This window comes from Pollicipes pollicipes, unplaced genomic scaffold (assembly GCF_011947565.3).
Source record: "Pollicipes pollicipes isolate AB1234 unplaced genomic scaffold, Ppol_2.1 Scaffold_4219;HRSCAF=4965_pilon_pilon_pilon, whole genome shotgun sequence".
Classification (NCBI taxonomy): domain Eukaryota; kingdom Metazoa; phylum Arthropoda; class Thecostraca; order Pollicipedomorpha; family Pollicipedidae; genus Pollicipes; species Pollicipes pollicipes.
Window position 1 is genome coordinate 29,017,517 of NW_023596448.1, and position 12,002 is coordinate 29,029,518.

General features: G+C 51.0%; 1 protein-coding gene across 1 annotated transcript; it reads left to right on the forward strand.

Annotated features, from left to right (window-relative positions):
- The first annotated feature begins 883 nt into the window (after positions 1 to 883).
- LOC119095136 (sodium- and chloride-dependent taurine transporter-like) lies at positions 884 to 2,116 on the forward strand. Its single transcript, XM_037218019.1, has one exon. It carries the CDS (start codon positions 884 to 886, stop codon positions 2,114 to 2,116), a length of 1,233 nt encoding a protein of 410 aa, XP_037073914.1.
- Positions 2,117 to 12,002: the final 9,886 nt, after the last annotated feature.

Genomic DNA, 12,002 nt, shown 5'->3' on the forward strand with positions numbered 1-12,002 from the left:
TCAAAGTCATCCGCAGCCGAAACACAGACATGCGGAGGGGGTTTGGCCATCCGCGCTTCATTCGGTATGCGTGAAGCTGCTCGCTCATATTGGGACCGCCGAATTCACTCTGGCCCCGCGGCTCGCGTGGCATTACGGAGGACTCCTATACTTCATGGTAATGACACTTCTGATTTCTCTGACGTCTTTTCCAATGTATTTTCTCGAGTCCATTTGCGGACAGTACACTTCGAAGGCCTTTGCGGTGTTCCTTCCCCAACTTGGACCGATCTTTCGCGGTCTTGGGTACGCAATACTTATTATCACCATGTTCATAAACGTTTACCACATGGGCCAGGCAGCGTGGATTCTTGTGTACACGTATCATGCTGCTCAGTATCCTGTGCCATGGGACGCGTGTAGCCCCGCATACAACTCCAGATACTGCTTCTCGAACAGTCTACAGGACAATTGCGCCAAGAAATCCAACAACTCTCTTTATCACAACTTCACGTGCATGACATACGCCGAGTACTGCAGCCTGAATGGCTACCGTCACTCGAATGATACACACTGCATCAATCTGCTGAAGTCCAACCACACCGCTCGATGGATACTAGACGACCAGGAACACGCTGAACAGCGCGCCGACGCGCTCGACGTCGAAAAAGTGCTCTTGGTCGGTCGCCGCGAGATAGCTCAAAGGGATTTCTTTCTACACTACATTCGCGGTGAGCACGCGGACGGAACTCCGCCTGAAGCGGTTGAAAATCACCGGCGGTCCTCGGCGATATCATACTGCGTGTGCTGGCTGCTGGTCTTTCTGCCCTGCATCAACCTGTGGGTGGCCTCGTGGCTGGCCGTGGTGGTAGTGTTGTGCAGCCCCCTGGTGTTGCTCCTCGTCATGACGCGCGTGCTGCTCTTCCCCGGCGCCTGGTCTGGTATCGCCATGTTTTTCTACGGTCGCGTCGACTTTGCCAAACTGCTGCACAGAGACCTCTGGGTGGACAGCATCGGCATGACGTACTGGAGCGTCAATATCGGCATGGGGATGATCCCGACGCTGGGCTCGCGCGATCGGCTTCGCCAACGCGCGTTCTTCACATCCGCCTGCATCGTGTTCATCGACCTCGGCTTCGGCATGCTCAACAGCCTGCTGATGTTCATGGTGCGCGGGAACCTGGAGCAGCAGTCGGAGATGATGCGCCAGCAGCTGGAGGAGCTGGACGACGACTCGCAGGGCCTGGCCTTCGTCTCGTTCACCGCCATCGTGGACTCGATGCCGCGGCCGCAGTTCTGGGGCGTCCTCTACTTCGGAGCGATGGTGGCGCAGAGCCTGGGCCGGGTGACCATGACTGTCATATGCTGCGGACTGAACTTAATCGACGCGGTGCCCCTCTTCAGACGCGTGCCGTTCGCGGCCACCGTGATTGTCGCATTTGCGCCCGGCTTAGCCTTCGCCGGCACGCGAATATACAGCATGTTGAACGGGGTGAAGTGGTCGATTGATCCCCTGATGCGCATCCAGTGGACGTTGGCCACCCTGCTGTTCACGGTGATCATTGGCCTCAAGCTCTCCGCCAGCGCCTTTCTGGACGAGGTGCGAACCAAGCTGGGTCAGGACATCGCCAGCTGGCGACAGTTTCTGCTCGTCAGCTGGCTGTTCATAAGCCCGGTGATGATGGTGTTCGAGCTGATGCGCCTGCTGGAGACGTACCGGTCGCCGCCGGTGTCGGCCGGCGCCCAGTGGACGGCCGCGTTTGGCTACATCGCCGCCGCCGCGCCGCTGCTCGTCGCACTGGTCGTCACCGTTCGCGTCTGCCTCTCCACGCCGTTTATGGCCCTGTGCCGCACGTCGGCCGAGTTCAGGCCGGACCCCCGCGCGCTGCACGAGCTGCACCACCGCCGCCCCAGCCGGCGTCACTCCAGCATGCACCCCAGGGCTAGCTGGCGGGCGTCCAGCCTGGCGGGCGGCCGCGTGGCGCCTGGTGACTCGCAAGCGCACGTGCCGCGCGACTCCAAACTCCTGATGACTGACTCTCTCGAAAGTGCAGGAAAACCAACGCGGTCACCTCCCTCGCAGCGCGCCTCGTACGACAAACAAAGTGACTCGTTTTACGACGAAGATCTCTTCTGAAGTAAGCAGACAAATATGTCCCTGAAGTGCACGTGCTCCATAAAGATAAAGCACGGAACAATCGTGAAAGCCGTTTGCTCCCAGCCTTTACAAGTTCTGCGTACATGGGCAGGAAACTAAGAGGTCGAGGGTTCACAAAGACGCGACAGAAACGCTTACGTGGCTGTGAACCCGGGTGCGGCCTGGTGACCTCATGGCGTGAGTACTTAGCACTGTCACGTATGCTATCGCATAAACAACGCATGGGCACACCAACGTGTATTTTACGCAGCAGACGAGACGAACTGAAACGGAAGTTGATGATGTGATCACCAGTAGCCAGGGACAGCACAGGAGAAGGCGTGGGGGGAGGGGGGGGGGGGGCAGAGGGAGCAGTTCCCCTCCTCCACTCTGGCAGTAGACAGGGAGGATAAGAGTGTGTTTCTGCCTCTCTTTAAAAATTTTGGGAGGCCGCTTTTGCCAAGAAGGCTCACGTGGATTTTTGAAATTCCGATTGAGGAGGCCCTCATTGAAGAACCGCCCGATAGCCTGCTTGGGTACACTTAATCTGTCGGCGGCCCTCTACACTGGGTTGGGTACTTCCTATTTGAATGAAGGGTCAGGTACTCGTGCTGGAAGCACCATCTGTGAACCCGTTCGTGCACACTCGATCGTTTGGGGTTCTCCGCATTATGGCGTGGGTATTTCTTACTTTCATGGAGGGTCCCACGCTCTTGTTGGGAGTCCCCATCAGTTAGCCTGCTCGGGCACGCTCGATGATTCCTGGGCCCTCCATGCCGTGTCTTGGTTACTTCTTTTTTTGAATGAATGGCTCTGTGTTCTTGTCGGGACCCAATCTGTCAACTCCAACGCGTCGCAACTCCTTCATAACATACAAAGCAAACACTCCACATTAATCACCGGCCATCAGCTGATCACATCGGCCAGCCGACTAGTTGTAAATTAGCTACGAATCAAGTTCGTGCTTGGTTTTAGTGGTTTTAGCAGCCCAATTTAGTATTATTCTTATGTATTTTTTCCGAAAAACCTAGCCTCAAAATGACAGGATCTACCACGATCTGTGGAAAATTTACATGCTCCATGTGGGTGCATGCGTTGCACGCCTAGCTTCTAGGGCCAGGCACAGTAAGATGGGTTCCCGCATAGAAAGACGTACCAAGAACCTGAAAGATTTAATGGCCGGAATGCGAGAAGTTTTTGAGGGGCCCTTAACGCTACGGGGCCCCACAATGCTGCGTGCCCCTCTCCCACCTTGACGAAAATCCTGGATCCGCCCCTGATGTTTGTTTTGCGAATGCTGCACTGACGCATGCTAGATGCGGGACATAACATGGAAACGACAGGCCAACACAACAAATGGGCCAAATGATGTCATTTTAAATCGATGTCATCATTCGGTAAGGCATTCTCCTTCCGATCCGTTTTGTACGGATAACATTCCTGTGTCGGAATGCGTGCTGGCTACGAGCTGGTTCATGAACAGCACGGAAGCACCCACTCTGCATTAAGTGTGGACATTGATAGATGAGATGGACCTTCCCCTTTATCCCTTCCTTTTGAAACCCATTGATACCAAAGGAAGTTGAAACAAAGTTTTAGCGGTCGCACATCAAGCTAAAAATTTGCAGTTGAATTCAAAGTTTACCTCTATGCACGTAAGCACTTGTATGAATATGTAGTTGTCATGATCGTGTAGGTGGTGGCACCTGTACCTAGTTATTCGGCTTTCATCTAGTATCACTTTCATTGACATACCCTGGCTAGCTGGTCTTTTGGATCAGTTGAAGTGTCAAGTTTTAAATATCTTGTGAAATGACGCCCTCATGCGTGTGTAGATGAAAAACGATTACACAGATACCGGGTTTCTATACCGCGACCCAATTGTATATCATGCTACTATTGGTGCCCATCTTTAACTAGACCCACATACAAAGTTAGGCTAGATTAGGCCACGATAATCAAAAGGAGGTATGCGTTAACCCGTTCTCTTTCGAAATCGTCACTGCTAAGCATTGCTTGCAATGGGGTTCTATAGGCTCCGCAGTTCTGCGCACTTTTCCAAATCAGACCGCGCTTCGCCCGCATAGTTATTTCGGGGACTGCTTTTTGACGAAATCGTTACCAGGTGATCGCAGTACTTTTTAAAAGAGAGTTGCGTTGTGTGCTCAACCTGAGTAAACAAAGCGGTCCCTGTTGATACGCACCCGGCGAATGCAGTTATTTGGTGCATACGTTTGAAATTTTACATTCCAACAACTAAGAAATGCACCTTGATTTTTCAAATCACATGGGATAAGTGGCAGAGATTCCTTGAACAATTCGAGGAAAAAGGAAGATGATAATGCCCAGGCAATTGTAAGTGGGTAACTTCACGCTTAAGATTTCCCTTATCAAATCCATCAGGTACTCCTGAGGCTGTGCTCACCCTAGATGGCTTCATGGGTGATATTTTGCTAACTCATTGCACCCAAAATTTAAACGGACCTAAACGGTTTCCCATGCCACATGTCCAGATTTCATCTGACCTTGTCAACCAGCTGGGGCATGTTCATAAAGTTGGATATAAAATCAATGCTGAATAACTCCTGTTCGCGATCGTGGCACCTACATATTATTCCAGTAATGCTCGCACTTTCGGAGGCAAACTTGTGCAACTTCAGCAACTTTCATTCGAGAGAAGACAGAAATTCTTAGCGCGATGGTGACCACTACCATGTTTTCTACGTAGAGTTTGCTATAAATTGGCTCAGAAGGAACAAATTAACGAGAGAAGTCAGGACCTCTATGAATTCTTCCTCTTAAAGGCAATGTTCCGCGTTGAAGATATTAAATCAAGGATCATATATTATGACATAAGCTCATTTATTTATATCTGTTGGTATGCTTCTAAAGGGAAGGGACTGCTCTACGTTATTGTGTGATGGCGTAATTGCACCTTGTACAGCATTGCTTGAGAGCCAATTGACAGCCATTATGTCTGAAAATTTTGCTCACGAACGCCAGATATGAACCACTCAATAATTCATTTGCCTGTGGCTTGGTCGCTGCATGACGAGTGGAGCGGCAGGATTTGAATGACGTTATTATCACATGGATGCTCGATAACATTAAAATAGCCTGCATGACATAGTCTGCACTCTTTACCGGCGTGTAGCCTGAAAACGATAGGGGTTTTGATCCTAAGAAGGGCAGGCCTGTGAACTACACCGAATGATCTTCAAGATGACTATTTCAGTTCAAAACCCTGTACAAATGTAAAACCCTTCCTCAATGCAAAGTGGACAACAGTAATAAATAGCCATTTCAGCCAATGCGCTGCTCCTCTAACTCATAAATGCAAACCTGAAGCCAGCGGCTTCAAACTTCGAGGGGAACGCAAGTCAGGAGCCTCGGACGTGAGAACACGAAGCCCAAGGCGACCCATCGGTTCAAACTCACGAGGTCGGAGCCGAAGCCGACTTACATCGTTGTCATGTGAAACAAATTATTTTCGCGTCTGTTAAGCTTCTAGGGATCAAAACATACCATTGGGCTTTTGTGAATAGTCGTGACGAGGTGCCTACAGTGCGCATGGTAAAAGTGGGCAGTAGGGCAGTCCGTAGGGCAGTCCGTAGGACCGTAGGGCAGTCCATCGTCCTGGTGTTGCGTGCTAGTATATGCACAATGTTTCGGACAGTTATTCCCCGCCCGTCGTCAGGTGTCAATTGGTGCTGAGAAAGACGGGTTGGTGTTTGGCTTTCGGGCATGCACGTTATAGCGGCACTTCTGGATCACAGTTCCCTGTTTTAGGATGACCAGGCCCTTTGCTGGATTTGAGAGCCCATTTGTGAATCGGAAGGATCGAATTATATCTCATCAGGAAGCCGCTGTATGCAGCAGAAATTTCATAGTTGGCACAGGAAGCCTTGTTCCCAGATTGGGGAATCCCTTCGCAGACTCAAGAAGACACCTGTATTGATCTGAACATCCTCGTTCTTGATAATCAACTGCTGCTCCCTCTTTACATGGATATTTATGGATGTAATAATTCGATAAGTGAGCATGTGTCGCTGGGGTCCCTGCTGTTGAAGACAATACTGCCCAGGAGGCCTGTTTGAGGAGGCCCCATTCTACCCAGGAGCCCACTTGGAAAATCCTGCCGCAACTCAGGCCCCCTGCCAGTAGTAGATCCTAAGTCGTTTCATGAAGTGCTGACCCTTCCAGCATGGACGAAGCATTCGTTCCTTTTGAAATCCCGTACTCTCAACCAGTGGTGAACCCGAAGGGAGAGGGTTTTTTGGTGCAGTGCATCTCCTGGAGGTCGTGGGACAAACTGGGGTTGAAAGACGCAACACTTTTAACACCTTGGGACGACCGTAGGGCTTCCAACTCAAACAATGCTTCAAGGCATTGCAATGAGATCCCGAGCCTGCAAAGGTCCCCGAAGAAAACAAATGGGGTCTCCATTGAAAGGATGTGGGAACCCTTGGCTGGGAGCTCCAGTGTCTGTCCGCTCCCATGGCCCCAACGTCTGGCCGCTGCGTGGCTTCAGTGTCTGGCCGCTTCCCTCGCTCCAGTGTCTGACCGCTTCCCGTGGCTCCAGTGTCTGGTCACTCCTGTGGCTCCAGTGTCGGGCCGCTTCCCTCGCTCCAGTGTCTGACCGCTCCCGTGGCTCCAGTGTCTGGCCGCTTCCATGGCTCAGGGGTCTGGCGGCTACCGTGGCTTGGGGGTCTGGACGCTACTGTGGCTCCAGCGTCTGGCCGCTCCCGTGGCCCCGGGGTCTGGCCGCTCCCGCGGCCCCGGGGTCTGGCCGCTCTCGTGGCTCTGGAGTCTAGCATCCGCTCTCCGTGGGCCCCGGGGTCTGGCCGCTCCCGTGGCCCCGGGGTCTGGCCGCTCCCGCGGCCCCGGGGTCTGGCCGCTCCCGTGGCTCCGGGGTCTGGCCGCTCCCGTAGCTCCGGGGTCTGGCCGCTCCCGTGGCTCCGGGGTCTGGCCGCTCCCGTGTCCCCGGGGTGTGGCTGCTCCCCTGGCGCCGGGGTCTAATCGCTCCCATGGCTCCGGGATCTGGCCGCTCCCGTGGCTCCGGGGTCTGGCCGCTCCCGTGGCTCTGGGGTCTAGCCGCTCCCGTGGCTCCAGCGTTTGCCCGCTCCCGTGGCTCCTGGGTCTGGCCGCTCCCGTGATTCCAGCGTCTAATCGCTCCCATGGCTCCGGGGTCTGGCCGCTCCCGTGGCTCCGGGGTCTGGCCGCTCCCGTGGCTCCGGGGTCTGGCCGCTCCCGTGGCCCCGGGGTCTGGCCGCTCCCGTGGCTCCGGTGTCTGGCCACTTCCGTGGCTCCGAGGTCTGGCCGCTCTCGTGGCTTCAGTGCCGCGTTCAGGTGGGAACTTTCGCAGCGACTGCCGCTGCTCATGTGACTTGTGAAAACTTGCGGCTGCTCTTCTCTCCGGGGCACCACACCTTTTGAAGATTTCAGTCTGAACGATCCGGTCGTCAGCCGTCGAACTCTACTTTCCCTAGCTGTTCCTCCCTCTCTCTCTCTCTCTCTCTCTCTCTCTCTCTCTCTCTCTCTCTCTCTCTCTCTCTCTCTCTCTCTCTCTCTCTCTCTCTCTCTCTCTCTCTCTCTCCTCTCTCTCTCTCTCTCCTCTCTCTCTCTCTCTCTCTCTCTCTCTGCCTCTCTCTCTCTCTTTCCTCTCTCTCTCTCTCTCTCTCTCTCTCTCTCTCTCTCTCTCTCTCTCTCTCTCTCTCTCTCTCTCTCTCTCTCTCTCTTCTCTTGCTCACTATATCGCTTCGTTTCCCTTTTCATTACTGCGCTATCTCAAATACTCAAAACGCGCTTACACCTCATTCGCTGCTGATCTTGGCAAAACCGTTTTCAAAGACGCAAGGTTACTTCGGTATTTCAAGTACACTGAATGGATATTCCAGCATGCTAAAACGCAAGAACAGCTCCTCTTCATATACCGCTAAGGTTAGCTGACTCCCAATCACTCACTCATTCCCTGCCGTCATGGCAACGCCACATTACGTTCGGGATGAGAATTTCAGTTCGGCGCAATGAACCACTGCACTTGACGAGCGCTGTTACGCATGCATCATGCAACATTGAAAGCAAATTCAGACGGTTTCATTCGTAGTTATAGATCTAGAAATACGCAGTTTTTTTAATGCGCTGGAATGTGTGACGATAAACGAAGCGTTGTAGCCGTTTATAATTATGAAATATTTTTGAAGAGAGGTGAAGTGGCCCTGAAATTTGGTGCAGTGCCTATGAAGATCGGTCACTGAGAAATTCATGTCGACGCTTTTGACTAGCCGCGCGGTTTCGAGCCGAGCTAACAAGCTCGTCATGGTTCCGGTGCTTGGACGGGGGGGGGGGGGGGGGGGAGGGAGATCGATCAAGCCTTCAAATCCCGGCGGCACGCTTCCTGGAGCTGGCGAGCGCGTTCGTCAGGCGCCTGGTGCCGGTACGTAGACGGCAGGTGACGCCTTCCAAGCCACATCGTGGGACCATCAACTGGCCTGGACGCAAAGGTTCTGGGTCACCCCGGTGTGTCTGAATGCAGACAAGATGGCGCCTTGGTTATCCATTGCTATCGACCCCTTTGGTGTAACTGCTTCTCCCTCCGCCTCCAGCATTTTGTAAGCATGTTATGGCATTGTATCGTATTGTATATCTGTGTCGTGGTTGAATTATCTGGCATATGCCTCGTATCCGGTACATCGCAACATATGCATCGAAATTATTAGATTTCTCCGGGTTGTTATGTTTCTGCATATGGCCTTCATCTCATACAAGAGCAGAATGCATTGTCATTACGGCTGGAGTTATTTTTCACTAACCTGTTCACCCAATGTCGCTGCGTCAGCAACCTCGCTGGCTTCGATCACGCGAAAGGAGCGGTGCTGGCCGGGTGCCATGTGACCTGAAGTCATCAAGGAAGATGACGATGCATTATTTTTTGACCGATTTAATAGCGAATCCTTTCCAGTACAAAGCAAGTGTGGCAACATTCCCGCCAATTGTCTACAGCCCATATTGTCGCATATTGCTGTCATATCTGGTCTGTCATCTTGGGCGGACAAGGGCAAATGACGTTTTGCGACCTTGTCTCACTTGTCCACGTCTGCTTAGAGTGAAGACAGCGGATTTCAAAATGTTATTTGGTGTTGTCGAGAAGCGTTAAACCATCCAACACGGGCAAACGAGCTCCCACGATCTTTGCTCCTTTATTACTGATAGTGTTTTTTATTATGATATGTATATATTCCTGAATATGAGATTTGCCTATAAAGAGAGAGAGAGAGAGAGAGAGAGAGAGAGAGAGAGAATATATATATATATATATATATATATATATATATATATATATATATACATATACACACACACACATATATATACATATATATATATATATATAGATATATATATGATATATATATATATATATATATATATATATATATATACATGTGTGTGTGTGTGTGTTGTGTGTGTGTGTGTGTGTGTGTGTGTTGTGTGTGTGTGTGGTGTGTGTGTGTGTGTGTGTGTGTGTGTGTGTGTGTGTGTGTGTGTGTGTGTGTGTGTGTGTGTGTGTGTGTGTGTGTGTGTGTGTGTGTGTGTGTGTCTGTGTGTTTTAACTACTACTAACTCTCAGTTCGGTCTTCATCAGGGGCTGGCGTTGTGTGCTGGACAGCGGCTTGTCATCAGCATTGTCACTTCCGCGTTAGAGAGTTCCGGCTGCCAGCAAGACCTACGCTAATTTCATTCCCGTAACCGACCTGAGCCCAAACTGGCCACTGATGACATGAGTAACCGGTTTGTGCACGCGGGGAGAGAGCCTCTCCTGACGTGTCTCTGTGCATCCTTTGCCAACCCAGGGGGAGACCATTAAGGTTTAACGTGCGCGCCTGTAGCCAGGTGCAGGGCTCAAGGAGATGCGACGTGGGTGGTGGGATACGTGACGCTTCAGTTCTTTAGAAGTGTGCTATGCGCGCACATACTGAAGTTGGTGTGTTTCAGTGGCCCTTCAACTGGCCACCTATCCGAGAGAGATCAGCTGAAGAGGCATTGTCCTAACTTCGACAGGATTATCACATTTCATCATAGCTTCTCACAAAAGGCTCAGATATAAAAATGCCCTGTCATGAGGTCGATAGTGGCATCACGTTTCAGCATGGATAAATCACTTGCGATGGAAATAAGCCAAGACTGGCCGCTCAGAGAAAGTGAAAGTGGAAATGGATCTAGGAAAGATAGAAATGTCCAGGCTCCGGCACAAACCGAGCCGGGATAGTGATGGAGTGGGCCAGGATGACGCCCACTGCTAGGCTGGCTAAACCGCTCATCTAAAAACTACAGGAAAACTAGCGAAGTTTTACGTTTATCTTTGCCAGGGTGTCTGCAGTCGTTTTCCTGACTGCTGCCAGTCTCTGATGCGGCTGCTGGGTGCTATGATCCCGAGTCCCTCTGACTGCTCTGCAAAAGAAGTTTTTTTTCCTTATTCACTTCTCATCATATAATATAAGTATTATATACTATATTATGTAAGGTTCTTATTCACTCAGAGTGGATATTTACTCGCAGGAAGAAAACGGCATCAGAAAGGTAATTTTCGAGACACCTCATACGTCTAATCATTTCATGCTCTAGCAACCGAGCTGTATTCGCCAGCAACAGCCAGATGAAAGTCAAGCTGTAATTCATGTCTATTTGTTAACGGTTCCGAGCGACAGGGAGCTTGCATATTCATTAATCTTTGACGCGATGATGGTCGTCGAACTCGCAGCCATTTCGACCGAAAATGTGGGCTCATCACCAGCTCTGAGCTGGGTGCGAGATAAGCGTTGGCTTGTTTACCTATATCATGACACGTGTCTGTGCCGACTCCGTGGCGCACACCTCATTCGCAGCTGCTTGAAGGTGAGACAGCATAGAAAACCTCATTCATCATGGGATAAACAGGGGAATACGGAGATAGTTGTGATGGTTCGGCTATATGCCTTTATCCAAGCGACTATCAGAAGTGAATTCAGTAGTGTGTCATAAGTCCATTTACTACCGATCATTGTTTCGATAATGGCACGTAGATGAAACATCACATCTGTCTCTCCATTCTGCTGTTTGTTTTTTACAAGGAATGAGGCCATTAAAGCTGTTTCATCTACATGCATAATGTTCCTCACAAATACACCCAACAACTTGCGCAATTAGTTGAAGTCTGGAAAAACTGAAAGCATGTGAGTTGGCATCTGGCCGTATAGCTGTGTAACTGCATGTCTATATCACCGGAGTTTGGCGGAGTTGGAGATTTTCAGATACCCTTGAGCGCTGCTCACAGCGCCGGCAAGTATGTTGTTCCTTCAAAGGATCGTCACTTTCACCCACATTTAGCTGTGTATCTCAGGCGTACTGCTTAATTTCTGAGGTGGATCAAGCCATTTTTGGTGTTATCAATACACACTATTTGACCGATACAAATGCCAATTTTTAAGCGTTCCTTGAAATGACGGGAGGCCCCGGAGTTCTTCCAGACAAAGGCTAACGAGAACGTGGGTGTGTCTCTTGCACGCGATCACGAGTTCATTTATTCATTCATTTGTTGCAACTCGGAGTGAGGACTAATACAGTTGATTATTGTGTCACGCATGAGGACGAGGCATCGTGTGTGGCAGTCGAGGAGTGGTCAAAAGATGCAGAGTAAGCAAGCTCATAAGGTGGCAGCCATACAGAATGCCCCGGTTATTAGCTATGTGCAAAGGTGCGTCAAGATAAGCCTCCACACAGTGAGTTCAAAGGCACTCAAGAGTAAAAACATACTAAAACGTCGACTATGAAAAGGAAGTGATCGTCGTTTTCACGCACCGCCGTTCTTCAAGCGTGCTGACCACTGATGCGCTTGTGGAAGGCGCCT

What these genes read in the sequence shown, in the direction of transcription:
- LOC119095136 (XM_037218019.1), top strand. Translation starts at nt 884, where the DNA reads ATGACGCGCGTGCTGCTCTTCCCCGGCGCCTGGTCTGGTATCGCCATG.